This window comes from Athene cunicularia (assembly GCF_003259725.1).
Source record: "Athene cunicularia isolate RWA chromosome Z unlocalized genomic scaffold, athCun1 chrZ_part1, whole genome shotgun sequence".
Lineage (NCBI taxonomy): Eukaryota > Metazoa > Chordata > Aves > Strigiformes > Strigidae > Athene > Athene cunicularia.
This window is the reverse complement of record NW_020799142.1, coordinates 31747947-31774525: the sequence shown is the minus strand read 5'-3', so window position 1 is coordinate 31774525 and position 26579 is coordinate 31747947. Positions and strand designations below refer to the sequence as shown.

The window sequence follows — 26579 nt, the reverse complement described above, 5'->3', positions numbered from 1 at the left end:
GGTCCCTCTTTCTCTCCCTGAGACAAAAGTGATCAGCTTTGGAGGCACCATCCCCAGCAGACCCCAGCTGCCCACTTCTTGAGAAGCTGCTTGGCTTCTTGGAAGCCTTCCTTATTTTCTAAACTTGGTGGCAGAAGGGGAAAGGGAAGATTATCTTTGAATTCACAGAGTAGTTGGGAACAACAGCACCATCTCTTGCTCCCAAGAAATTCATCACCCTTTGGTGATACCGTGCCCCGGCTGGAAGAAAGCACAGGGGGAGGAGGGCTATCCTGGGCTCTGAGCCGGGCCCAGAGAAAAGAGAAAGCATGAGAAAAAAACAGAGAGAGAAGATCTGCAAATAAACAGTCCGCATAAACAAAGCCTATCGGCCTAGGCAAGAGGCCGAAGCACGACTGCACTAAACAAATCACAGTGGAATCAGCAATTGGCAAAGTAATTGGCATTATTACAGCTGATGGAAAATTTCTGATGCCGCCCATGTTCACTTTCGAAACACTACTCAGACATTTAATTGGCTCAGTTCTCATGTAGCTGATTGCTCTTTTCTCCCTTCTGGAGTGTATCAGGCTTGTATCTACAAACAGAAACTTTGGGATGTGTTTCCCTGGCTCTGTCCACTGGCCATGAGATGATGGATGAAGCTTTGCACAAATTAAGCAACGCAGGAGAGATGCATGAAGAGAAATAGGTCTGACCTGGGAATTTGAGTAATTTCAAGCCCTGTGTCCCCCCAGTTCCTTGCGAGTTCAAATCTAGCACTACCAAACAACCCTGTGCTTGCACCACCTAAAATACTGCGAGTTAAACACAGGGATGAAAACTTGCACCTGGTGATGTTACCACAGGGTGGTTTTGGTGCTTTAGTTACCATGCAAGCAAATGTGCCTTCTCTCTCACACATACATGCTCACATGAGCACCCTCTGGCATATTTATCACAATATTTGATTAAAAGTTAATAATATCTCAGTGTCTGTGCTCAGGAAATGCTTCTTCTACTCACTAGATCCTTTGGTTAAAGCATCTTCATCCTCTGATTTGAGCCCCCTTCCAGAAAACAAACTGTCCCCCATAGGTTAGTTCTGCATGGACAAGGAAATTTCAGCCACAGGCTTCGAAGTCTCTTCCCAGTGCTTTTTAAGAGCCTCACAAAATCACTAATCTGCAGGGAGCAGCCAGGTCCTCGAGGTATATGAAACTGAGGATCGGCACTTTTTTTAAGCTTTCATCAGAAAGAGCAACTTGGCTTGGTGCTGAGACACCCATTCCGCTTTTTTGTAACCTCTGCTCCCTTGGTCTAGTCCTAGTGCCTTGATCTGCCCTTTGGAGGACATCCATGTCTAAGAGCAGAAAGCTCTTTCCTTGGGCAGGCGATGGGTCCATAGGGCCGACAAGGCTGGGGAGGAGGGGTGCAGTTGCCCACGTCTCTGCTCCTCTAGTCTGTCGAGAGCTGTATGACCACAGGCTGCCTTAACGGCAAACGCCGTGGTGGCAGTAGCTCTGCAGCTCCGTGGGGGGATGGATCCTCAGTTATCAGCGAGTCATCTTCGAGTACGCCTTCTCCCTGGAAGCAGTGGGAAGATTTCTGAACCTTCCTGATTGATTCATTCATCGTCTGATTTCACTGGGATATGATCCATTAAGATTTACAGCTCATTTCCAAGGAGGAGGGAGACCAGAGAGTCATGCTCTGGCGTGGCAAATAAAAGGCAGCTCCGCGCCAGGAGACTCCCAATGCTGAAGGGAGCGTGGTGTCCAGAGGTTTCTGGAGCTGCTGGACACCAACCCCCCTGTTTTTCTTGGAAAATAACCCCTTCTCTGTGAAATGGCCTGGCGCGTCACGGCAAAGGACATGCTGGAGGGTTTGAAGGGATGTGGAGGCGCTTCAACAGCCAGCATTGCATGGCTGGACTGAAGCATGGCTCCTCAAAGTCTGCAGTAAGGCCAGCCAGTGACCATCTGTAACACAACAAAGCCATTTGGGAACACCACAGATTCCCAGCTCAGACACCAGTAGGATGGCTTCAGGATTAAGCTCCTGCTCCCGAGATTTTAGAACCCACCCCCCCTAAGAAGACCAGGATTGGGGAATAGGGTAATTTTAAACAGCTGACTACCTATGGGTGACCCAGTGCCACAGTTAGCTTTTGCAGGGAATGACAGTGTTGCCCTCACGTCTCTGTGCCTCCCAAGTCGCTGCTGCTGCTGCTACCAGACAGCAGCACAGGACCTGCTGAGTCCTACAGAGCTTCAGAAGAACACGGAATCCAAGCTGCCTGCAAAGCAAATTTGAGACCAGAGACAACAGGCAAGTTCAACACAGGGAGATGAGCTCTTTCCTTCCCCATGCCAAACAGGACTTACAGAAAATCTCACTAGAAAGAGCTAACAGGCTATGATCAGTGATAAAAACGGAAGGAAAGCACAGGCAGCACCATGCTATTTGTTTTATTTACCAAGCTGAGTATTTTCCTTTCTGGTTATGACTTCTGAGTGCTTCACTCTGTTAGAGAAGAGCCAAGAAGCCAACTGGGAGATGCCCACTCCCTTCACCCCAGTTTGGTGCAAGCCTTTGATTCACACCCCATATGAGCCTGTCTAGTAAGGGCTAAAGCTTCCCTTTGGGAGATGCAGTGGACTCCTGGGATGGGATTTAAGAAGATTGAAGTCTGCGCCCAACAGAGCTGCTCTGGGTCAACAACCAAATCACCTCACTTTTTTTTTTTTTTTTTTTTTCTATTCTCTGAAATGGGCATAGTGTCTTTCCCTGCTTTGTGAGGTGCTGAGATTTATGTGTGAAAAGCATGACATAAAAACCAAGTATTGTCACATAAAGCAAGATGAAGCTATAAAAAGAAGCCAAGGTAATGTGGGTGCCATTAAAATCCTGACACTGAGTGCTAGAAGTGGCTTAAATTTGCTGCGGTATTCCTGCTATTCCCTTTTATTAAGCATGGGGAAATATTGCCTTGCAGATAAACATTGTGATGTGGTAAATGCCCAGAATTTAATGAAGTCCATTATAATTGATGAAAATGTAGCTTTTATTAGCTTATGAATGCCTTATTCATATTTAAAAAAAACCAACCAAAACAAACAACCTAAAAAATCGGAAAGAATGTTTTCCCTAAGCAAGTGCCAAGTAAGAGAGTAAACAACTTCTGGTAATACACCTTCATCTCTTCTCCAAGGCTGTCTCTCCTGCAAAGGAACACATCCAGCAGCCCTGTCCACAGTCTTCTTGCAAATATCTCCCAGTGTGATGCAGCCAGCCCCAGTAACAGCTGGCCACAGCTGGCTGTGTTGATAGGCACCATGAAGCCTTTTCCCACTGCTGCCTGCCTGCCTCTGCCAACCCCTCGCCTCCCGTCTTCACCTTTTAATGTCATACAGTCTTCGGGCCAAGAACAATAATATATTTGCTTTATGATGCTCCAACCATGACAGGGATTTTTATGGACTACCACAGTATCATTCTTAACTGTGGGCATGCTGCTGATTAAAGGGGTGACATTGGCAGTGAGGGAATCTCTAATATCTTTATTTGTTCACAAGAAGGATACACCAGCAGTTCAAGTTTCTCTCTCCAGCTTTGGCCTCTTGTTGCTTTGATCCTGACTACCTCAGAGAATAAAAGGGGAAGATAGTTCTTAAATACGATTCAGTCACTGGTGTCTCGGTTAACACCATCCACAAAAGGATTGGTTTCTTTGTTATACAGGACAAGGCTGAGACCAGAGAGTTGAAATACGAGTAGCACAAAAAATGTATCTTTTTAGATAAAAAGGGCCAGTCATTAACCACGTAAATAAATGAGTGGCTATTGAGTTTTAATAACACACTCTATTCTGTTGCTCATTCATGAACAGGGGCGAGGAGAAAATGTTTTTTTTTTTTTTTTTTTTTTAATTAGAGAAATACACATCGCAGTATTTCAGCACCACAAACACCTGCTGACAGTATGACTGCAAAGCAGGACATTCTTGAGGCTGTAAGAAAATAGGCACAAAAAAGAGAATCCTGTTATCAAGTAAAATATCTGAAGACTGTGGTCGAGCGTGTGTTTTGTTTTTTTTTTCCTCTGATTTTTAAAAGCATCACATCCTCAAATTCAAACAAGCAGATGGCTGCCAGAAACACTCTGAAACCAGCAAGCTGCTTGCATTGGATACATCATTTTGGTGTCTTGGCCTCTTGACTCTCACATTGATTTTTATTTCATTTGGTTTTGATCCAAGGCAATTGGAGAGGATTTGAAAGTCACCAATGACCTCTGAACTTCAATGATGGCATTTTGGGGCATTTTATCTAAAAGAAGAGATAAGGGCAGAAACGGTCATTCACTCACTATCCAATGGGGAAAAATTATGACATCATTTGTGGTTTCAGTTGACGCAGCTAAAGTAAGCTGCAGAGGCTATACAGGAGGTGATACTGCTGGGGGAAGAAATGTTTTGAAGAGCATGTAACTGTGGCATCACCTCCATTTGTTTGTAGCACACAGCCACAGCTGATGACAACTTCAGCTCTAGCTCCATGTTCCTGCAAAGTAGCAACCCTGAGCAACCCTAAGCCATACCTGCTCCTGGCTGAGTGTCTGAATTTCTCTTTATTCCCTCTGAAAGAGTGTAGAAATGCAATCTTTGATACGAAGTTGTGTTTTAGGAAACGCCAGTAGAAAAAGAGCCTTGCATTGCACAATGTCAAACATGACCTTGATTCTGCCCAGTAGGAGATAATACACTTCTCTTGTTCCTCACGCAGACTTCCCAAGACATTGTCTTGAGCTTCATCTCCCAGGTGCTAAATGGCTTGCCATGCAGAAGATAAGCTGAAGCTCTCAGCTGAAGGATAAGGCTGATAAATTTGCTCCTTGGGAGCAACGGCACCTGTGATGATGTGGGTAAAGGTCACCTGGAAGAAGACATAACTAAGCTGGTAACATCACCCAAAAAAACCCCAAGGCAGACACCTTGTGGCACACACGCCTCCCGCTGAGGGGAGGACCCTGGCCACGCTAGTAATGTTCCTCCATATGCTGTGGGAAGTTTCTCAGACCCTTCGAGACAGCTGAGTGTGTGATGATGTTATCAGGGTGAGTCACTCAAGGTTCAGATGGCTCCATGTCAGGAGGCACAAGGGCTGGGGTGCTGCTCCTCCTGCCACACATCAAGGAAGGCTCCTATGAAAGGAGCGACCTAAAGAAAAAGGAGCCTCTTGGTGTCTTCCCGGTGGTTTTAGTGGGATTTGCGCAAGGGGCTCTTCGTTACTACCAGCCTGCCCCATTCATACCTGTCCAAAGGCCAGTTGTTGCTCTTCTGGCCAATACTGTGAGCACAGTGGGTCCTGACAAGACTGAATCAGACATGAGGCTATCCTCCCGAGGAGGGGAGTGACACACTGCACAAGGTATACAATTTCTCCTGATTCCCTCTTCCTAAGACACATGTAAGGAAAGACGTTTTCCTTCCTCACCTTGTTGGGGGCTCTCACCATCCTTCCAGCCATCTGTGTCTCCTGCTTTTATGCTCCTGTCATTGTCCTGCACCTTTTCCCAGCCATGGTGACATGATGAAGATGTTCCTTTCTCACAGATACCTACATCTCCTCATTTATTCTCACTAAAGTCTTGCTCTGCTCACACTCAGGTTGCTTTCAATCCAGTACTCTTATTATTGAAGTAGAGCCACTTATTAAAGAAAGGGGAGCACCCTATATTGCAGCTGCTGCTCAAATACAAGACACCAGAACTATAGTATTCCTATATGAAGAGTCTGTGCCAGCTAATTTTGGTGGCACACAGATAAAGTACTGATTTAATTTATCTGGATCTAGTAAAATCTGAAAAGAGCTTATAGGAAATCATGCTTATATCTTATTTAATGAAATTCTGGGCTGCTTCTGGGAAGACTGACAATTGTAAAACCAATCTGCCAAACTTTCATTCACAGCTTCATTGCAAAGCCATTACAGATACGGCAAAAACCGCCAAACTCACAGGAAGGGGTGTGAACTCACATGGGGGAAAGGGGAGCACCACATTTTCTTCCTCCCAAGGCAACCCGGCAGCCTGGAGAGAGCAGGAGAGCAAAGAACAGATGCTTTTAACGATGCCAGCACACCTCAATGTTGCAGGACTTTTTTTTTCCTAACTGATAACTTGAGCCTGAAGTCACCTCTGCAAGCAAACTGCATGAACCTTCACTGACGATGTTGCTCACAATGCTTGGAGAAAGCCGACAGAGAGGTCTCAAGCCATCCATCCACAGCTCATCTCACTCTTCCCATGAAGAAGAGCACACCAGGACATGGATTAGTTTGGTCAGCGAGTCTGCTGTGTTGCACCATTAGAGGCAGATCCCGGAGCTGATGCAGCTTGATTTTACCAGCACTCTTCACAGCTGGTTTGCTGCACCCAGAAACCACAGAAGGCTGAAATGAAACTATATGCACTGTATCAGCAGATTGCGGGTGCCCTGATACCCTTGTGTTTATGTTCGTGCTCATTATTATACATGAAAGGATGGTGTGCAGAAAACATTGGTCCCTGGAGGGTAGCACGCTGTAGAGATTTTCAAGCTGGTTGCTCTGCAAGTAAAAGCCAGGGTGCTCGCAAGAAATGCCTGCAAAGTTTGATGACTTGATTTCTGCTGTGGATCAATATTAACAGTAATACTGTATTTCCAGGGCATACTCAGCTGACAGAACTATTGATTATTCGGTATGTAGCAGTGCATTGACACTTGATAGCAAACTGGGACACAAACAATAAATGTGCAGTTGTTAACAAGCAACACAGGGCATTGAGTTTCAGTGACACAACTAGGATATCACTTCCTTTGTCTAAAATGGAACATGTTTCACATGTCAAAAATATAATTTACTTATCTGACCTACTGAAGTACCTGGGGAGAACACCTTCTCCACGGAAACCTGCAGATTAAGGTCATGTTTCCAAACATGTGCCAAATTCAATAAATAATTTCACCCTCATTGTGACCAAACACTTGAGGCATTCTTGAAGGGAAAATGTTTTGTTTGATATGCTTAAACATGTATTATATCGGATCACCTTGTGCATGAACAGATTTCAGTGAAAGAAAAGATAATGAAGCATTACACTTTGGTTGCAGTAGTGAAGCCAAAGTTTGTTTTTTGGTCTTTTTTTTTTTTTTCACCTAGGTTTTTGATTCAGTGTGAAAAAGTAGAGAGATATATTTGGATAGGGTGAACTCAAAATAAGACTTTCTTTATCCAACAAAGGGTTTACTTAGATTTGAAAGACATAATGCTATATGCTTCCATGAGCCGTTTTATTATATATAAGTCTACAATTGTCTCCTATGGACACATTTAACTATCAACCACCAAGCCATTAAAAGGAAATTATATAGAACACCAATCTTATGGCTGGAACCTATTGAAAAAGGAAGCTTCCTATGGTGAGGGAGAAAGAAATACTTTTCTGTGAAGAAAAATAATGGGTGGCACTTGCTGTTGCAGGAAAGAACACCTCAATGACTTAATACTCTTTTTATCTGAGCTCAGAAAGGCAGGGGAGACGACTAGTAAATATGTAGCAAATGCACCTGTACTGTACACAGCCTTTTTCTGGGATAATATAGCCTTTTTTTTTTTTTTTTTTTTTTTTTTTTTTCCTGCTATCAGCGTGTTGAACCCTGCAGGCTTAGCCGCCTTAGCAACCAGCTATGATTTGTAGATGTCAGGACCAAGGGAGGCTGAATCAGCCTCTGATGGTGGCTCCCCTCTCCCACTGCTGACAAATGGAGTTTAGGATGATGGAGTCCAGTTTCTCAGTTGGGTCTGAGCCTCTTCAGCCACTAGTAAATTAAATGTGCCCAGAAATATTCTCAGGCATTGAGGCCAACTGGCACGGAATGGTTTGTATCTCTGCTCGCAGCCATGTCTTAACTTCCCTAATGCAGCAGCTAAAGGCAAAGAGCTTACTGGGATGAACCCTGATCCGTGCTTAGGAATGATTTAGGAGCTTGTTAGTTGTCACGGACCAAAAGTGTGCCAAGAACTGGTCTAGTAGTTTAAGTATACCCAGTCACACTCCCCTGAACACTGCTTAACTTGTTTAAGACAGATGCAGCCTAAGACATCGGTATGACATATGTCCTTCTTCCCCTTTTCCTGCCCAAGATCATCTCTTTGCAGCCAGGAGAAGGGAATTGTATGGCTCTAAATTTGGTTATAACAATAATCTTTTGCTGGTTCGTGAAGTCACTCTTACTCAATGAGAAACTGGAGATTACTGCTGTCTGCAATCTAAGAATAATTGCCTGGAACCAGATGTTATGTGTTTAAAATGACACAGATGCTATACATGGGCAGCTTAACTTCATAAACAAACCACTGCCCTCTTTCTCCTGTCTCACGCCACTGTCATCTGCCTGATACTACATCTTCAATGTCTGCAACTTTAAGCTGCATACCAGAAAAGAAAAAAAATTATCTCACCTCAGGTAGTTGCCATATGCTCTTAACCAAGCTACCTTGGAGGCAGTAAGATGCCCCATAGGAACTGCTGTGCTGACCTGCCCAAGGTGAAGCAAATCTGTTTTCATGGGTCCCTCTGAGCTACAAGAAGCTGAACGCAAGCTCTTTACTTTGAGAAGAATTGCCTATGTCAGGGCAGGGACCATCTGGCAGAAGGCACAGCAGGACTAACGCAATCCCACATCAAGAGAGAAGATCTTGGCATGCTGTTGGCCAAGTCCAGGCACCCTCCTACACCCCATAGGGACCCAAACACTACAAGGCAGCGGAGGGAGGCAGAGGAAGCATTTCATACCTACACTCTCTTCACCACACACACCACAAAACCTTCTCAGTGGAAAGGTTTCAAAGCTGCCATCAGAAGCTCTTACTTTCAGATGGGGGCCGTTCAGAGGAACCCACCCTTCTGAATAGTTTCTCTCGTGACACTAGCAATGCTTGTCCGTGGGCATCACCCGTGCAGCAACTGACTTGTGGTTTGCAGATGGAACTTGGGAGGGAACACCTTATCCTAGTGAACCAGCTGTAATTCGGCAACGGCACTTGGTGAACCAGCAGCACCAAAGCTGCCATCCACCCTTTGCAGCGCCTGCTTTTCCCCAAGAAAAGATGGTGGAGACTTGTGTCGGGCAGCTGGTGCCTCCTCCCAGCTCCTATTTGGACACCTCTGTGGCCCTGGCAGCTGCGGCTGAAATCACCACGTGGGCTCACAGCCTCAACGTTTCACAGCGGCTCCCTGACTCAGGAAGCTGCAATGCCAGGAGGATGGTGGATGACTTCATGCCAGCAGAATCTAATACCTTCTGATCCTATGATCTAGTGCAAAAGGCAGGAGGAGTGGGAAGCCCAGCAGGCACCTGATTGAAGAGGCTGGGGGAGATAAGAGGAGACAGTGTCCTGCTGTGCATTTCCTCCACCTCCATAACCTTCTCATTTTCAAAGAGTTTCCATAGGGCTGTGGCAGCTATTGTTCTCCAGGCCTGGTGCATCAGCATCCCCACTACACTGACAGCAGTTTGGGATTCACACACCGCCAGCTCTCCTCCTTCTTCCCGTTGGGAAAATGAGCAGCTCATTTGGCTTCAAGAGGAAGCAAAACGTGTACAACATGGTGCTAACCGTGTAGAGGGCTTATGCTACACACTCCATAACCAGCGTGGGCTGCCTGGGTGTGTGCTTATGCTCAGATAGACCCAAATGTATTTACACTGGACTCACAAACATGCGTCCGTTCTTCCTTCCTTCCTTCAGCAGCAGCCAGATCAAACTTCGGCACAACCATTACTGATGTGCAGAGTCAGCAATAAATGAGCGTTCCTTTATGCCCAGTTATCAAGGAGGCTGAAGATACATGTTGGTCATTAAGATAAAAAAGAGTGTAAACTAAACCTACAGCAAAGTTTAAGGAGTAATACTGCACAGACAGGTAGGCAAAATAAATCTGAAATTTGTTCTTATTTCTGTTGGGTTCTGTAAAAAATAAATGCTATCAGGGCTGTGTATTTTTTAAAGCCTGCGTTTTTATCCTAAAGGGATTGAAATAGGTTTAAGCATTACTGCTATTTTCTCAAAAATGACAGAGACATTTCCATGTGAATGTTTCCCTTTTCAGTCAATATCCATATTCACCATGTGCATACCTTCCATTCAGGGACTGCAGCTCCCCTGTGGTCTAAAGGACTCAGGGTCCATTTTGTGCAGATCCTTCTGCCAAAATGGGGTTATTAGTGATAGGAAATATTGCAAGGTCATCCACTGCCTTGATAGAAACAGGAGGGTAGGAAATTAGGGAGTATCTGTAATATCCAATTGTAGTTGGCAGACCCGAGCATATTTGGATTGCCTGTGCCAGTATTTCACTCCCCTGTTTTCAAATTATCGTCCTGGCCCTACTGACTAACCACCTGAATATAGCAAAGAAGGATATTCACAGAAAGGATCTCATGATAAAATGGCTATTCCTGGCCCTTTTTCCATCACATCATAATCTGTCCACTAATATGGCTTGAGATCTCAGCTGATCAAAAGGTCATAAGATGCTACTGCTAAGTATCGCTCTGTCTCTGTTCAGCCAAAGGCATTTTTACTCCATGCAGCCGGCAGAGGAATGTAATAGTAAAGCCTTCAAATCTGTTTGTATAATAGATGAAGTCTTTGCTATGTGGCATTTATCTTCCTTCAGGGAGTGACACCTGATAAATAAATCTCTAGTTCCCAGAAAATTTAAATAAAACAAAGGCAAATCATATCCCTTCACACTGTAAATATGTAACTGCAGAGTACCTAAGAGTTCTCGCTCTCCCAAACATTGCCTTTGCTACAAAAGCTGTAAAGTGCTGACCACCCTCAAATTCTGTCAAAACCAAGAAACCCAAATCTCTGAGAACGTTACAAAGAGCATGGAGGTAACATAGGAGGGACGGAAAGATACATCACTCAATTAGACTAATGAAATGGTAATTTTTAATTTTTTTTTTTTTAAGTTAGCAAAAAGCAAAACCCAAAGAATTGGGGCTTATTAGCATATCAATAGGAATAATGGAGAGAAAATGGGGGAGAATCTAGTAAAGGGGATGATGTGTTTCCCAGTGAATAATGCTAGGGTGGACAACTTTCAAACACTCTGGGATGAATAACATACTGAACCACATCCTACCCATCACCACCCATCAGCTGTGCTGCGGTGTGCCGGTGGCAGCAGGTCCATCGGTCCCGCTCTGCGCCCATCCCTGGACGCCAGCCACCGCCTCCAGCACTGACCACAGCCACTTCTCTGACCATCCTTCCTCTGAGTGGTTCAACATGGGCAAAACCACAGATCGCTGCCCAAAACAGCAGGGAGAGAGGGCACCACTGCCAACAGCCTCCTGCCACCTGAAACATTTGTCTAGCAGGTCTGCAGAGCTGGTTTCTATGAGCATTACCTTTGGGAAAAAAACCCACTGGTTTGTGTCTCCCGCACACCTGAAGCGTTGTCACAACCAAATTAAACCCCTCAGCATTTCCCAGACTATCCACCCGCTCCCTGGCTCTCCAGATGCAGAGCTCTACAGCAAGACCAACTGTTTCTTTTCACTGCAACTGGCAGTCATTTTGCTCCTCTCCACACTTTTGAAGCTGAGAGCCATCAAAGATTAGTAGAAAAAAATGACTATTTTTCCCTAAGAAGCAGCACTGGTAATAGGCTTCAGGAAAAATCCTCCTAAATGCAAGTGATAAGCATAAACTGTGTGAAGGCTGACAGGTCTGATTATAATTATCACTGCAAGGGGACCAGCACTAACCTCCCTTATGGAAGGAAAAGACAATTCCTTGAAGGGAACATGCAAGTGAATTATCATAAACAAAATCAATGCAAGTGGAATTGTCTTTCAATGGGAAACTAAATAAGGCTCTGATCTGGGGGGGGAAAAAAACCCAAACCTTGAGAACTTATTATAGTGCATCCCAATAGAAAATGGCACTCAATCATACGCTAAAGTTTTGATGAGTTCAGGATGATGGGAATAAAAAAAATGAAGCGGAATGTATGAAGCACAGGATGGAGTCATGCATGTAAGAGGTGTTTGGACAGAAAGGGTATCTTCTGAAACCATACTTAAAGAACAAGCTCTGCAACATAAAATTAACAGAGTCCCAGAGAGCACATTGTTCCAGACTGAGCTAAATATTAAAAATTAAGAAAAAACTCTGCAGCCTTGTACCAACCTTTCCCCCTTCCTCACAACCTAGCAGGAAGAAAGCCAAATAGAACCAATACAGAGCTCTTCAGATTGAATCTATACATTGAATTCTTCAAATTGCATCTATACATTGAGTGAAATACCACAACATTAGCTTTTCAGCAGGGTTTTGAGATAGATACGGTAGGTAGTATTCCTTCAAGATCATCCTGCCCTAACCTTCTTTGTGCTTTCTCTGACACCATTACATTTTTCTTAGACTGCAGGTTGTTTTGGCATTTCTCATTCTATTTCCATTGGAAAATAGGAGATAGAGAAACTTGGGCAATCGCAATAAGAGTAGCAGTACAGTAGTTTCTTCTTTCTGAACACAGGGAAATAGATATTATCTTCTTAATAGTGGGTTATAACTGCAGAGGAGATGAAGAGACTCGGAGTCAAAGGCAGTTCTAGGAGTTTCATTCTCATTATATCTCAATGGAGTGAAGCAAATAAATTGCGCAAGGAGACATATGGAAGCTCACTACGCAAATGGCCTATTTAAGGCTCTTACTTCCTAATTAGGTCCTGGTGTCAGGAGGTTGGTAACAATTATTCACATATAGATCATTTGGATACAATACAAACTATTCTAAAACCCGAACCATCATAATAACATGCATTAAAAAGAAACCCGATTTAGCCTGATCTTTTTAGATTCTTTCGCTTAGCGCTTGGAGTATCAGTTTCTGTGCTACACTCATCCTAAATTTCACGTTTAACACTGTAATAATGGGTTTTGAAGGGGAAAAGGAAGAAACAAAAACCTTCACAGCCATAACCCCTTGTTCTTACCTTGTTCACGGATTTCGTCACTGGACTCTGCACAGGGAACCCACACTCTCTTCCCAAATTCTTCATCTGACCCTATGGTGTTTCCCAGAGCAAAGAGAAAAAAGAAAACCTTGAATGTGGGAATGACCGTGAAGAAAATGGTGACAAGCATTCAAACTTTCACTCTGCCCTTTTCCATTTCCTTACACCTTTCTGTGTGACCATCGCCATCTGCCAGCTGGGACTCTCTGAGCACCCAGTGCTGGAGTCCACCCTCGGCCCTGTTCTGTTTTGGAAAGTCTCCCAAGCTTCTCCTTAACCCACACAGATGCATAGGTTTATCCTTCCAAGTAGCCCTGGTAAGCATATTGGCATCACGGGGCCATCACGGCTTTCCCCAGCAGCCACAGGGCACGCAATGAGCCGTGATGACAGGGAGTGGTGCCATGGATTCCTCTGACAACCCGCGCTGGAAAGGCTTTTGGGAAGAGCGGGAAGGTGCCACAGGATACCAATCCTCCTGCTTTGTTTAAGAGTTAAAGCAGGGAGCTGAAGCCAAGGATTACCAAATTGCAAAACCATTTAAAAAAGGGTAACTGGTTGTGATTCAACATCATGACTGCAGCAAACCCACTCTGCCCCGTGCTTCTGAACTTCTGGTACGAAACTGAGATCTTCCTCTCCCCTTTTTCCCCTTCCCACCTCCCCTCCCCTCTTTGTCCACCTCTCCAGCCCTTCACACAAAGGTGAAATATTTCACATTTTCACCTGTGGTGATGCAGATCACAGAATGTTTGCTTTGCTTTGCTTTTCACTGATTTTGCCCAAGGCATCCTTTTAAGCAGCAGCCTGTGCAAAGATAATAGGTGGCATGATTCTCTGTAACTGGAATCAGCAACAAATCAGCCATCTGCCACTCCAGGGGTCTGAGATTAACCCAGCTACTGGACCGTGACTGCAAAGCATTTGCACATTTAGATTACAGAAATGTGAGGTTGCTGGTCCAAAAAAATAAAAGACTAGGAGTGGGGAAGGTGTGGGGTAGAAGATAGCCTTGGAAGAGTCCTCCAGATTAACCCTTCCAGACACAAGTCTTCTCATAACTCCAAGCAGACAACGTTTCTCATTATAAAGTGTTAAAAGGATGCAGGATTTGAAGGAAGCAACTTGAGATTCATGAGACACCATGTTTCAGGGAAATACATCCAAAGATACCTCTGGCACAGGGAGAAATAAAGACAAAGACCTTCAGCTGCCTTGCCAATGCCTTGCAACGCTCCTTGGGAAGTACGGCCAAGCTGCCCAGATAGCTTACTTCGACTGCTTGGAAAGTACAAGAGTAACACTTTTGTCTCAAGACAAACAAGATCCATTACAGAAGCTTACTTACTGCAGAGCCTTGTCAAGATATTGAGGAAATTAAAGATTCTGAAATATCAAGCTTTAGGAAGGTCTCTTCATTTGCTGTCCTCAGTTTACCTTACTGAACAACAAACACCACATTGCTACTTTGCGCAAATGGATGTTGTTGATATCTATTAGTATTTGTCTGTATCTTTTGGATCCTCTTTATGAATGTGTTGGGAATTGTTATTTGGTAACTGAAGTATTAAGAGTTTTAAATCAATAGTAAACACAAGCTGGCTCCACATCTAAAGGCGTGAGCCACGCTCTGTGCAGGTGCATGGTGGGTTAGGAAAGCCGCCGGGGTCTCTTCTGTTCACTTTGATGTGGGCTTTAATCCCCACTCCTGGCATTTGCTTTCGTAGGTTGGAATCTCATGGTCAGGGATCTCAGGTTAAAAAGAGCAGGTTGTGCCCAGAGACAGAGGTGCAGCTGCAGCCAAAAGTCTCAGCGAGGACTTGTGGGAAATTTAGGCAATGTCTGAATGTTATGTGCCCTCCCTGAAAATGGTAACTTAAACACACAACTCACCTCTGTAACTCCAAAGAGGCAACTGAAAAGCAAACAGCAAGCGCATGTATGCATACAAACCCACACATTTTTATGTATGTACTTTATTCACAAAGAACAGGTAGGATCGGGCGGAAGGTACAATGGCACAGCGATTGCTCCAAGTTACTTGGCCAAAGCTCTTGTTGACATTTGCCATGGTTTCTGCACCCTCTCCAAGGCTTTCTGGGCCAAGTACTACATACCCATCACTTGCAACAAAAGGAGAAGAATGAGCCCGAGTCAAGCTGCAGAAACTACATGGTTGAAGGCACAGCTGAGAGCTGAGGAAGAGCAAGGGATCAGGCACTGCAGATATCCTGCAAAACCTGCCAGTGTCACCTCAGAAATGAGTGCACCACCTAGTAGCATTAATTTGGGACTGAGCTTTTGATCCTCCACAGAGGAAGGGCTATTGATCTGCAAGGAGCTGTGAGAAGAAGAGAGTGAGGAGAGCAGGCTGGATAACACCTTTAAGCATCCCTAAATTCCCCACTATTTATCACACTATTTCCAAAAGTCATTGCTTGGGAGAATTAGGTGCTCTAAAACCAGGTCTATATGTCTGAAACCAAAGGTGAGGTTTGAAGTGCTTTGGATATATACTAGAGCATGGTTTTCAGGTGAGAGAGAGGTCACAGGGATCATCCCACGCCTGGGACTACAAACTGGGCCAAGCTAACAACCCAACAACCCACACGCTTCTGAGATGCAGCAAGTTAATGAGCCTCTGCCCATGCTTTAGAAAGGTCTCCTTGAACTTGACCTGCTGGCTGTGTGAGTGCGAAAACCACTGTTAAAATGGAATCTGGACCCATTTTCAAGCCCAAAGGCAGAAGTTTTTTCTTTCTACAGTTTCTAATTTCTGCAAAGCCAACCTAAAACTTCAGATCCAAATGCCAGAATGATACAGAAAAAAAAAAAAACCGTATGTGTGGTGGGGTAAAAAATTTTGCATTCAGCTTCAACTATTGAATTACTACAAGAATGATATGCTGGTTATTTTTTTTTTAATTTTATTAAAATATCAAAGCTCCATTAAAAAAAAAAAAAAAAAAAAAAGCCTGCTGTGCTGGCGACCAGCTGCTGGTTCCAGCCTGGCACCAGGTTTGATTTGTTTTTCTCTCCTCTTAAACGCCCTCTTCCCAAATATTTATTCCCCTTTAAAAAAAAAAATAATAATTTTTTTTTTCTTCCCTTTTTCCCTCTTAGCTTGTCCATAGAGGGACTCCCTCCCACAAATTCAAAGCAGCACGTGTAGAAGGAGCAGCAAAGAGAGTGATATGTGAATTAACACACAATGGACCAAGAAAGAGGAAAAAAACCCATATGTACACACAACATATGTATGCTTTTCTCTGAGGAATAATGAGAGAGTGAGAGATGCCGTAAAAGCAGGCAACATTTGGAACAGCTGCCCAGGGAGGTGGTGGAGTCCCCATTCCTGGAGGGGTTTAAGAGTCAGGTCAACATCGCGCTGAGGGATCTGGTGTAGTTGGGAACTGTCTATGTTACATTAATGGTTGGACTGGATGATCTTCAAGGTCTTTTCCAACCTAGACGATTCTGTGATTCTGCGATTTGTGCATACCAGGATGGGCAAGCCCCAGCCCTTTCCACGAAGGAGGGAGGAGACAGAGTTTGTTGGGGGTAGGGAAAGGTTGAGGCAAAATGCATGTCCTCCATGGAAAGGACCTGAGAGAGGCAACTTTCAGCCAGCAATGTGACTCAAACCAGAGTTTGAAACACTGGCATGTGCATGACAGAGATAAAGTGGTGTAAAATGCACCTTGTCTGGTGCCTGGAGGAAAGAGATTTGGAGAAAAAATATAATAATGCTGATGCTGGGGATGGCTTGGGAAGGACATGGAGGTAGGAGAGAAGATGCACTGAGGGTTTTAGCCTTGTGGCATGAGTGCCTTAAGCTGCAAGCCAGGCTGGAGATTCAGAGCAGGGTATGGCCCCGTAAGCAGCCACTGGAGTCCTAGGGATTTTTTTTTTTTTGAGCCTGGTTGGACTGCTTTCTGCACTGAGACACATCAGGGCTCCTTGGAAGCCACGGGAGTTAGAGGGTGGTGAAGCAGATGGTCACTTGCTGTACAGTCTCAGGCCCAGTGCCTCTGCTCCCTGTGGCAACGAGTCCCTCAGGAGGCCCAGCAGAAGTGCCAGAAAAAGGCTGCTTCTCATCAAACACGCTCCGGCCACCCTGGGGAATAACAGAGCAACTGGCTCAAAAGTGGGGTCGCAGAGACAGACTGGGAGACAGACAGACAGACAGCATGCTCGGGGTGGTACAGACAAAACAGCAGTGTCCTGAGCAGCTGTCTAATGTGTATCTTGGCAAAATCTCGCCTGGCTGTGGATGAAGCAGAAATCACAGGCTGGAACCGTAAACCCGTCAGTTGGTCTGACTTTTGCTTCCCTGGCCTGCACGTATAACGGCAGGAGGAAAGTGGGGGGCTGGACGACACCTTCTAGCTGCCAGGAGCCACATGGAGGAGCTGGTCCTTCGGCCACCACCAGCTGCTGCGTGTGGAGCAGCTGATGGGCAGGCGCTGAAGGGGACTTAAAATAAGCAGATGCCCTGATGTGACTGCACCCATTAAGGGATGTGTGAGTTTGCATACTTAAACCAAGCCTCAGGTTTAAGGCCTGTGCCCTTAGGAGCACCTCTGCATGGGATGTATCCCCTGTGCAAGGTCCACGCTTGGAGCTTTCTCCAGGCCACCACAGCACGGCTGGGGCTGGCTGGGTTGGATGGAGCAATATCCAGGTAAGGGCCACCAAACCCCCTCATCTGAGTTGCGGTTTCACTGTCGCAGGCCCTTGGTGTAAGGATGCCATCCAGCATTGTCAATGGTTCCTCCCAGTGTCTGCTTCCAAAGTCAGCTGGTGTCCATCCGAATCCCCTCTCCCAGATGTTTTCCATGTCTGTCTTCTCTCTTTGCTATTCCTAAGGCTTAGGGTGGGTTTCTGCCCTCTGCCCTTCCCTCCAGCCTTTAGTACCAAGTGCTGTCATTTGGCAAGGAAGACCGAGTCCCTCATCTGTGCCTGTGGCAAAGCAGACCCTCAACCTCAGTTGGAGGCTCCTGCAGAGAAGCATCCCTGCCTGGAGGTATCATTGAAGTGACTCCCAGATAGAAGCATTTTCAGATTCTTTGAGTCGAAAGGCGCTATAAATAAAAGATATTACAGACTAACAAGTTCTCAGTTGCAAACTCGAGTGGGAAAGAATATTTTAGCATCCTCTTTCTAAGCACATTAACTCTTGGCAGACATGATCGTTCAGGTCTTCAGAGCTGAAAACTTCACACAGTACACAGCACGTTGAGTCCACATGCTCCACCTCCAGTTTGAACAGCTCTAAAATCTACAGTGCCCCTACACCGTATCCCCCCAGTGCAGTGAGCATCCAAATATTGTGTCGTTCTGGGGGTTATGACAGTAAATATACACTCTACAGTGATTTTTCCCTGGAAAAACTCAGCTTTCACCACTATAAGCTCACAAGAGTCGGTGCCTTAAGATTTTTATCAACTGGCTTCTGATGCTTCCCTTCCCAGGGTGAGCAAGCACTTTGTATCAATCTGGCTTGCTTTAGTGCAGTGACCCAGCGCTGTTCTCCGCTGCTGAAAGTTCAGGTCCCAGCTGCGGGGCTAAACTCTTGCTGACACTGATTTCTCCATCTCTGTCACCATGCTGCCAGGCAGGGTGGGGGATGTTGTTTTTTTCTAGGCTGGAAAAGAAAGATAACAGTCGTGCAGAACGCAGAGATGTGGTAAAGGAGAAGGGGGAGGAAAGCAATCCCGATACGTGTGGTGAGGTTGAGAAGAGGAAATCCTTTGGGTAGCACGGGGCACTTCATCACGTTCTTTTTCTTTGCCGAGGAGAAAATCTTGCTCAAGAAGCAATTAAAATGTTACGGGCAAGGAAAAGCTTTTAGGATGACTTGAAGAACTTGTGTGCGTGCGAAAGTGCACGGGGAGAGATGCAGAGGGGGAAGTCGCTATTAGTGACGGGTGAACTACAAAAGGTTGGGTGGTTTGTTTTGGATAAAGATCCCCACATGCAGATGCTTATCTAAAGCCCTCAGTCTTCAGAGCAGGGCTGGAAATGTCTTAAGAACAGACCCTTCTTGCATGATTTCCAGTATCTCTCAGAGCAGTTGCCCATGCCAAAAATACCACAAAAACAGCTTTTTTTCTTCTTCTTCTTCTTTTATGCAGTGTTTTGGCTCTTCTGCTTCTGGTTCCAAGCAAAACCTAAAACCGCAAAGTCTGTGACTTGAAGGTTGGACTGCGCTTATTTAATTTCAAGCCATCCTGGTTCTCATGACTGCATGCATATGAGGGAAATGAGGAAAAATGGTGCTGTGATTCTGTGGAAAACTTTAAAAGAAGACTCCCTGAAAAGTGGCAGAAAAACAAGCTAGTTTCCCTAAGAGAGGACTACAAGCCTGCATTTCTCTCACCTTAAGCAGACTACTTATCTGTAAGCTGGCTATTCCCATAGATAACAACATTCCCCGTTCAACTGAGCCTGTTAGCCCTGGGTGGTTATTAGTCAGTAAATACTATTGAATCAATAAACAAAATAAAGTCTTTGAAGACAGTCATGTTTCCCCACCCAATCTTGAAATCCATCTGATCCGCAGTAGCCCTAATTTGACAGAGAAGGAGCAAAGAAAGCAGTTTGAACGTGATCAGGTGCCCTCCAGTATTCTTAAGCCAGAGTGTAACTGAGGTAAAAAAGCCCAGGGATGGTGCTGTTGGGATGAAAGTGGTGTGTTTTGCTTAAGTCCTCTGGACAAACGGGGCCGTTGCAGGGATGGTTTTCATCCCTGGCAGGATTTACACCAGAATATCTCAAGTAATGTTGCTCAGTGTGTAAGGCAGATGAGAATCAGGCCAGTGTGTTTTTAAAGATGTTGCCAGATATCCTATGTCCCTGGACTATTCACCTCAGAAAGATTAAAAGCACATACATTCTACATGTAGTAAAGAATTAATGTTTTGCTGCTACAGACCAGACGACATTCTTCCTAAATGATTTCTTGTAGTCTTTTTTCATGTCTTTGCTATTACGTATTAATTATTCAAGCAATGATCTTCAGCTGATTCAAGCAGTTTGGAAACCAAGACTCAGGTTTTTAGCTGATACAAACTGGAATAATTCAATGCAAGTCAACAGAAATGGTGGACAAAGTCAGTGGAAATATGTGACCAAGAGTTTATATTCTACGCAGGCTCCCAAAACAAGGGCACAGCTTTCTAGACAGCAAAATACATACAGTCTTTCCTCACTGAAGCTGATGGCACTTCTTGTGGGTGACCAAGGCAGGTACAGGAGGCCCAAGTGCCCATTCGAGTCCACATGTGTGAATCAGGAGCAGCTCCATTACCCATCACATGCTGTGCTCTTTGCAAAATCATTGTGTCCTCCTAAGTGCTGCAGGATGATGACCGTCCTCCTCAAAACTTGGCTTTTGTACAGATTCTGAGTTTAGATATTGGAAGGGAGAGATTAGTTAACTTTTGGCTTGAAAGAAAGAAAGTAAAAAATCTGGACCCTTTCAAGAGTGATGAAAAGTTGAGATATCTGACCCTGAGGTTTTTGAAAGAGTGACCCAGTCAATCTAGTTATTACACCATTCTCTTGCCTATGACTAACACGTGAATTGGTATTTACTTGCAGGAAATGCTGGTGAGAGATGGGGGTTCCCATTCCCTCGTGCTGTTTACTGCTCCCCTGAGATCACAGGCTTCAGCGACGATGGAGCAGACCGCTTCACAGGTGCATGGTTTATATGCCAAAACAGGTTGTAAATCAGAGCGGAGGAAGAAAGAGCTGGAACAACGCTTGTTTGTAGAAGCGACCATTGGAAAGGGATGTCGACCACGTTCATTTTACCAGTCTCACCTCCCAAGTCTACGCTTGCTCACGCTGCACCAGAGGGATAAGGTCCCGGGTTGGAAATCCAAGGAACATGCCAATAATTTGCCGCAGATTACACAGGGGGTGAACTTGTCCCTGATCTCCATTATTGGTTCAAACCCAGGAATTCTCATACCCTTTCGGACAGATGGCTGGTCCTATTACTTCTTATGTTAGATTTCCCACTGAGGCTGAAAGCAAATCCACATTCAAGCTGAAAGTAAACAACCTGCGAATTCAAAAGGCATTAACTCGAACTGCCAAAGCATTTGCTGCGTATGCTGCAGATGTCAAATAGACAGTTTCCCACAGCCCTGAGCCTAGACACAGCAAAACCTTCCACCCAGCCTGAAAATCCATCCTGTGCAAAACTCGCTCTCCGCACTGGTGTTTTAAGGGCTGGAGCCTCAGCTGGAGTGAATTAATGTAGTCGCTCTGATTTGAATAGACCTACGCCAATTTATACCAGATGAGCATTTCACCCTTTGGAGGCCAAGTGGGAAATGGCTATCCACTACTTTTTTAACAGTGTGGGTTTGAGGAAAAAAAATAAATTGTAATGTGTTTTAAAGACTGAAAGAGCGCTAAGTTTCTTTCCATTTCTATGATTAATTTCTCAATAAACATATTACAGATCTCAGTCCTAAAGAAGAAGTCTTTGCAGGAAAAAAAAAGTATATAAATAACGCAACTTACAAATACAAACAACACGCTACCCAGTTTATTCCAATTCCTGATACCTTCCAAAATGCCATCAAAAAGTTAACTAGGAACCAAAGCACGACATCGCTGTGGTATTGTAAGAAATTCAGAAAGTGGAAAGGACTGAATAAACCAGTCTGGTTTTTTTCCTGCCACGGCTGAATGAAGAGGACAAAAACCACAAAACCAAACCACACAAACAAAAAACCCACCCATATGCTTTGAAATGATCTGAACATTAATACCATGGCACGCTTCTTGACCATAAAGATGTGCAAGACTGTTTTCTAACATATTTTGGTGTAAATCCAAACTGCATCGCTGAAGTCATGTTCTGTAAATCGGAATTCATTCCATTTAAAGTAACGTAACCTCACGGTCAAAATTCAGAAAAAAATATCTGAAATTAAACCTACGATTTATTCTTTAGTATAGGAGGCCTGACTCACAGACTCGGATTCCCCTTGATTTTCTTCAAAGTAAAATGGAGGTCAAATATTACACCAATAGAAAAGACTGGAGATATTTAAGATGACGGTAGTGGGAAATCAAGCTACCGAATTGTTTAACTAAAGCCACTAAACTGATACAGCTCATCAGAAAATTCACCTCCTCTTTCCTCCAGCCATCCTTATTTTCGTTTTACAATTCAGTGTAAGCTGGCAATTAGTATTACTTTGTCTGTTTATAGAGTCTTCCATCTGAGGATCTAGAAACACTTTGTAAACACTAATGAATTAAGCTTCTTAACACCTCCTGTGAGACAGATACTACTATCTCATTTGCACAGCTCGAAGAAGAGGTGCAGGTTTGCTGAGGGTTGGAGCCAGCCAGCAGCAGAGCTGGGAAATCACTCTAGATCCTGAACCTCACCTTCAGCTCAGTAACGCCAGGCTTTCAAGGGATGCAGTGATGTGCCTGGCAACTCGGGACGCTTATGATTATCTCTTGGAACTGTCAGTGTGCCCTGATGTCCGTCAGGCTGAAAACACAGAGGGTTGTACTTCTACCCGTGTTGGACAGAAACACCATGAATACGTCGCCTGTCTTTACCTGAAACAATCACTCGCAAATATGATCCTCTGACATGGCAAAAAGGAAACAAAATTGGGAATTCAGTTGCCCTTACTTGGTTTTTAGTAACACCACCAACTCTGGACAAAACAACACAAAAGTCCGTGAATATTCCTTTCCTTTTCTTTGCATCTTTAATTGCCCATATCTTTTTCTCATGTAGGGGAAAGGTAAAATATTCAAGTCTGCTTGAAAGTCATGATGACAAGAGGAACTTAAAGGATTTTTAAAGAAAGACTAAAGGTTTTACTTCTAACACTATCAGGAATGCTTAGATCCTAGACAAGCCTTAGGACAAGATAGGCGTTGATGAGACAAGTAATTTTTTTTCCAAAGCACAGCCTCACTGATTTAAGAGCAGCTAATGCCTGCTACCTATTTGAAGCATTTTTCCACGTAGCCCTTCTTCAAATGCATGGCAATCAGACAATTTCCATGATGATTCTTCTGTCTAAAAATATGCACCTCCCCCTCTTTTCAATTTATCACTGAGCCAGTCAGCCTGTTTATTGTTGAAGTTTTGCCCATTTAATAGTGCACTTAGGAAAGCTTAATACAAACATCAACCAATTCATCGCTGTCACTAAAAGAAAAGCCTTAGAAATCATTCATCTAAGCAGGAGTCAAGAGCAAGAGTCTCTTATTTAGAGATCGGTCAATAAGAAACTATGTTATGGAAGCTATTCTAAACAGACCAGATTTTTTTTTTTTTAAAAAAAACCCCATCTCTTTTCTTCCACAGATTGAAATTGAGGCGAATAGCAAATAAAATACTTGGGTTTACTTTTGAATTTTGCTGGTGACTTTAAATCCCAGAAATGGGGCACTACAGAAGAGACAAGCATTTGACATATTCAGTGTGTTGATTTGTGAACTATTAGCAGATTGCTGTTTGCCTAAAAATACGTATTTGAAATTCTTTTCTAAAAACTCTTCTTGATCTCTTCCCAGTTCATGAGCTGTTAAATGTCTGCATGACACGGTGATGTTTGTCTCATGAACAGAGGAACATTACGATCCCTAGAAGCAGGTTTCCAGCAGGAATATTAAAGGCACTATTCAGGAATATTCTCCAGTATTTGCAGCCTCCACAAACACTTCCACTCACAAACATGTTTGCTGGAATATTTGTCAAGAGCAAATAAGATGGGATGGTGGGAGAAAGTGTACAAAGTCTAACCAAGCTTATGAAAACCCAACAGCTAATGAATACTTGTGGAAAATGTCTTACGGTATTTCCTCAGCTATGGATGCTAATTAGGAAAGCCTATGAAGCTAAAACTCTTTTGCTGCCCACCTCCTCGTTTATTCCAGAATGAAACGCCACTTCCATGGCTCTCTTTATCATGTTCATCCCTATGACATCTGCTGGATCCAGAAGCCATTTTTAAATTTTTTTCTGTACATATAAAATGGGTGAAGTTATGAACAACTGGACAGACGCCCAGGGACTCATTTCACATAAGCAGCTCGATGGCCAACAGCTTTTTACTGTCTCTGACCAGAAAAGGACCTACCACAGATATGAATTATATGTAGATTGGTCAATATGCAATATTGACTAACACTGAATCACCACAGTGTTACACAGTACCATGGAACCTCTCTTCAGGCCCTTTTCTTCAGTGACAAAACAAGCTTTTGGATTGGGTCTTCTATCAAAAGCCCTGTAGGTACCCAGAGAAACTCAGCAAGCTCACATTGCTACAGCTCAAAAGCACATTGCCAGGAAGGAGAGGAAAACTGCAAGAAAAGCCAGTGGACATCCTCAGGTCTACATGTCTGGGTGCTTTAGGATGATGAATTATGGACAGTGAGTCAAGTCAATGCTATGCAGGTGAGCAGGAGCTTCTGCCTGGAAAAAAAAAATCAGCTCTTACTCAGTGCAAACACTGCTTAAAAACCCAAGTCATTGAGATCCAGTATTGTTAGTTAACAAAGGAAGCATTTGTGATACATGGCAGTTGGACACAGCACAAGGCTAACTGGAAAACCCATGTAGGGAGGTAGTTTGCTCTTCTTCTACAATGAGCTGTATTTTACAAACCCTGGACCAAATTCTTTTCCTAAAGGGAAACTTTAAATCAGTGGGATTACTGTGAAGATCCTCTGCCACACTACTGATGATAACACAAGACAGGTTAGTCTGTGGTCAGGGCCAGGCTGAATTTGTACCTGGGCTCCTCAAAACGCTGTTGCAACGTCAAAGCTCACCATAAGTTCTTATAATTCACCACTGTATCTGTTTTCCAGTAAAGCATGACACTTCCTTTTTCATCTGACTAATGCTGAGTCCCTCAGTATGTTTTCTGAGCAGGAGTTTACTGAAAATGATCTTTGCTCTGCTGTGCATGCAGTAATGAGATAGAGTTGTTCCCCTTTCTTAAAAAAAAAAAAAAAAAAAAAAAAACAAAGTTTTTATTTTGCAAATTCTTCCTATTAACTGAATGCATCATTCTTCATGTTTCTCTCTCCTGGAAGGTAAGGCAAATCGATGGACCATCCAGAGTTTTTACAGACTGTCCCCTCCAGTCATGCATTGCTAGAGATGGTACTGTATAATGCATGACTTACCTGCAAAGACATTGGAGGAGTAATGAAATAAGCAGATGCTCCGTCAGCAGGCTTTTAAAACATTGGTATTGCAATCTGAGATGCAGTCAGCCATTACATGCATATGCCCTTTATTTATGGAGCTGATAAAGGCTCTATGTCAGGAGCAGTGAAGCTGCCTTTTTACTTGCTGCCTTTCATCACAATAAAGAAACTTGCTGTCTTGTTATTTTCTTCTTCATGCAAGCTCCAGATCTGGGAGGAAAAGCAGGATTTACCTCCTGACTCAACTATTAAAAATATAGGTCTGAAAACCAGACAGCTTCATCCAAAGAGATCACCAGAGACTCCCCATAGTGATTCCTCTCGTCCTAACACAGATGATATCTGAATAGGTGGATCTCCCTGGAGTTACCTATTTCTCTCCACTGGCTAGAAAGGGAACCCAGGACAACTATCCCAGCTGTAGGTGAGAATACCACAAAGAACACCACCACAGTTGCAGACATTCACTCATCTGTAATTTCAATTTTGTATACTTTTCTGTGATCAGTGTTGCTCCAGGTAATTTCATGACAGCATCAAACACATTTTTTCCCAAACTCCATTCCAAGCAGCAATGGTAGATAAGAAAACAGAGGGAAAGCTGACACGGATCAAAGGGAAGGATGGTATTAACATTAATAGCCACCATACAGGAAGCATTTTGCACTCGAAATAAAATAGCGTAGCTCAGCTGCAGGAGGAGCGAAGTTCTGAAGTCACCAAGTCATATGGCTGTGCCTCTGGGGAGGATTTCAGTTCACGCTCAATGCTCTGTGTGTTTCATCACTGGTACATCACCCAGAGGTTCACAGCAAAAACAGATGATGGGACACAGGAAAGCTCTTCTCCTAACACCGCAAAGGAAACTGCTGCTTGCTGACTGACAGCTCCCCAGCCAGTTTATATGCATCTAATTACCAAGCCACAACCCAAATCAAAATGCCCCGTTGCAGCTGGTGTCTCACTTAATCCATTCATAACATGAGCTAATTAGCATTGATATTTTTGGTTAAGTTTATTCCAAATGTGGTCAAGTCCCAGGCTTTCAGCTTAGTTGCTAGGACCCATTGAGGATCCTGGGAGAGGCTGTGTTTCTGCCCAGAAGGCATTTTCCAGCCTGCTGGTAGTTTAGGAGTGGGTTCAGCGGAAGATGTGCTGGGCTGAGATGGACACTGGCATATATCACTGCTGCTAAAGTGATCTTGTGGTACACTCTACCTCCATGCAGAAGAGTTTGTAGCAGAGTCAAGATATTTCATAGTTTTCCTCATGTCTGAATTCAAATGTATGTATGCAT

At 44.0% G+C, this 26579-nt stretch overlaps 1 protein-coding gene across 4 annotated transcripts in view; it reads right to left on the bottom strand.

The window, feature by feature from the left end:
- SETBP1 (SET binding protein 1) overlaps positions 1-26579 on the bottom strand; it is a 237654-nt gene that overhangs the window by 123295 nt on the left and 87780 nt on the right. For 3 of the 4 annotated variants that reach the window (XM_026865481.1, XM_026865483.1, XM_026865484.1), the window contains exon 3: positions 13043-13114. The exons of the other annotated variant lie outside the window; for it this stretch is intronic. In XM_026865481.1, coding sequence (XP_026721282.1) covers positions 13043-13114 — 72 coding nt within the window. The remainder of the gene's footprint in view (positions 1-13042; positions 13115-26579) is intronic. 4 annotated transcript variants of the gene reach the window in all.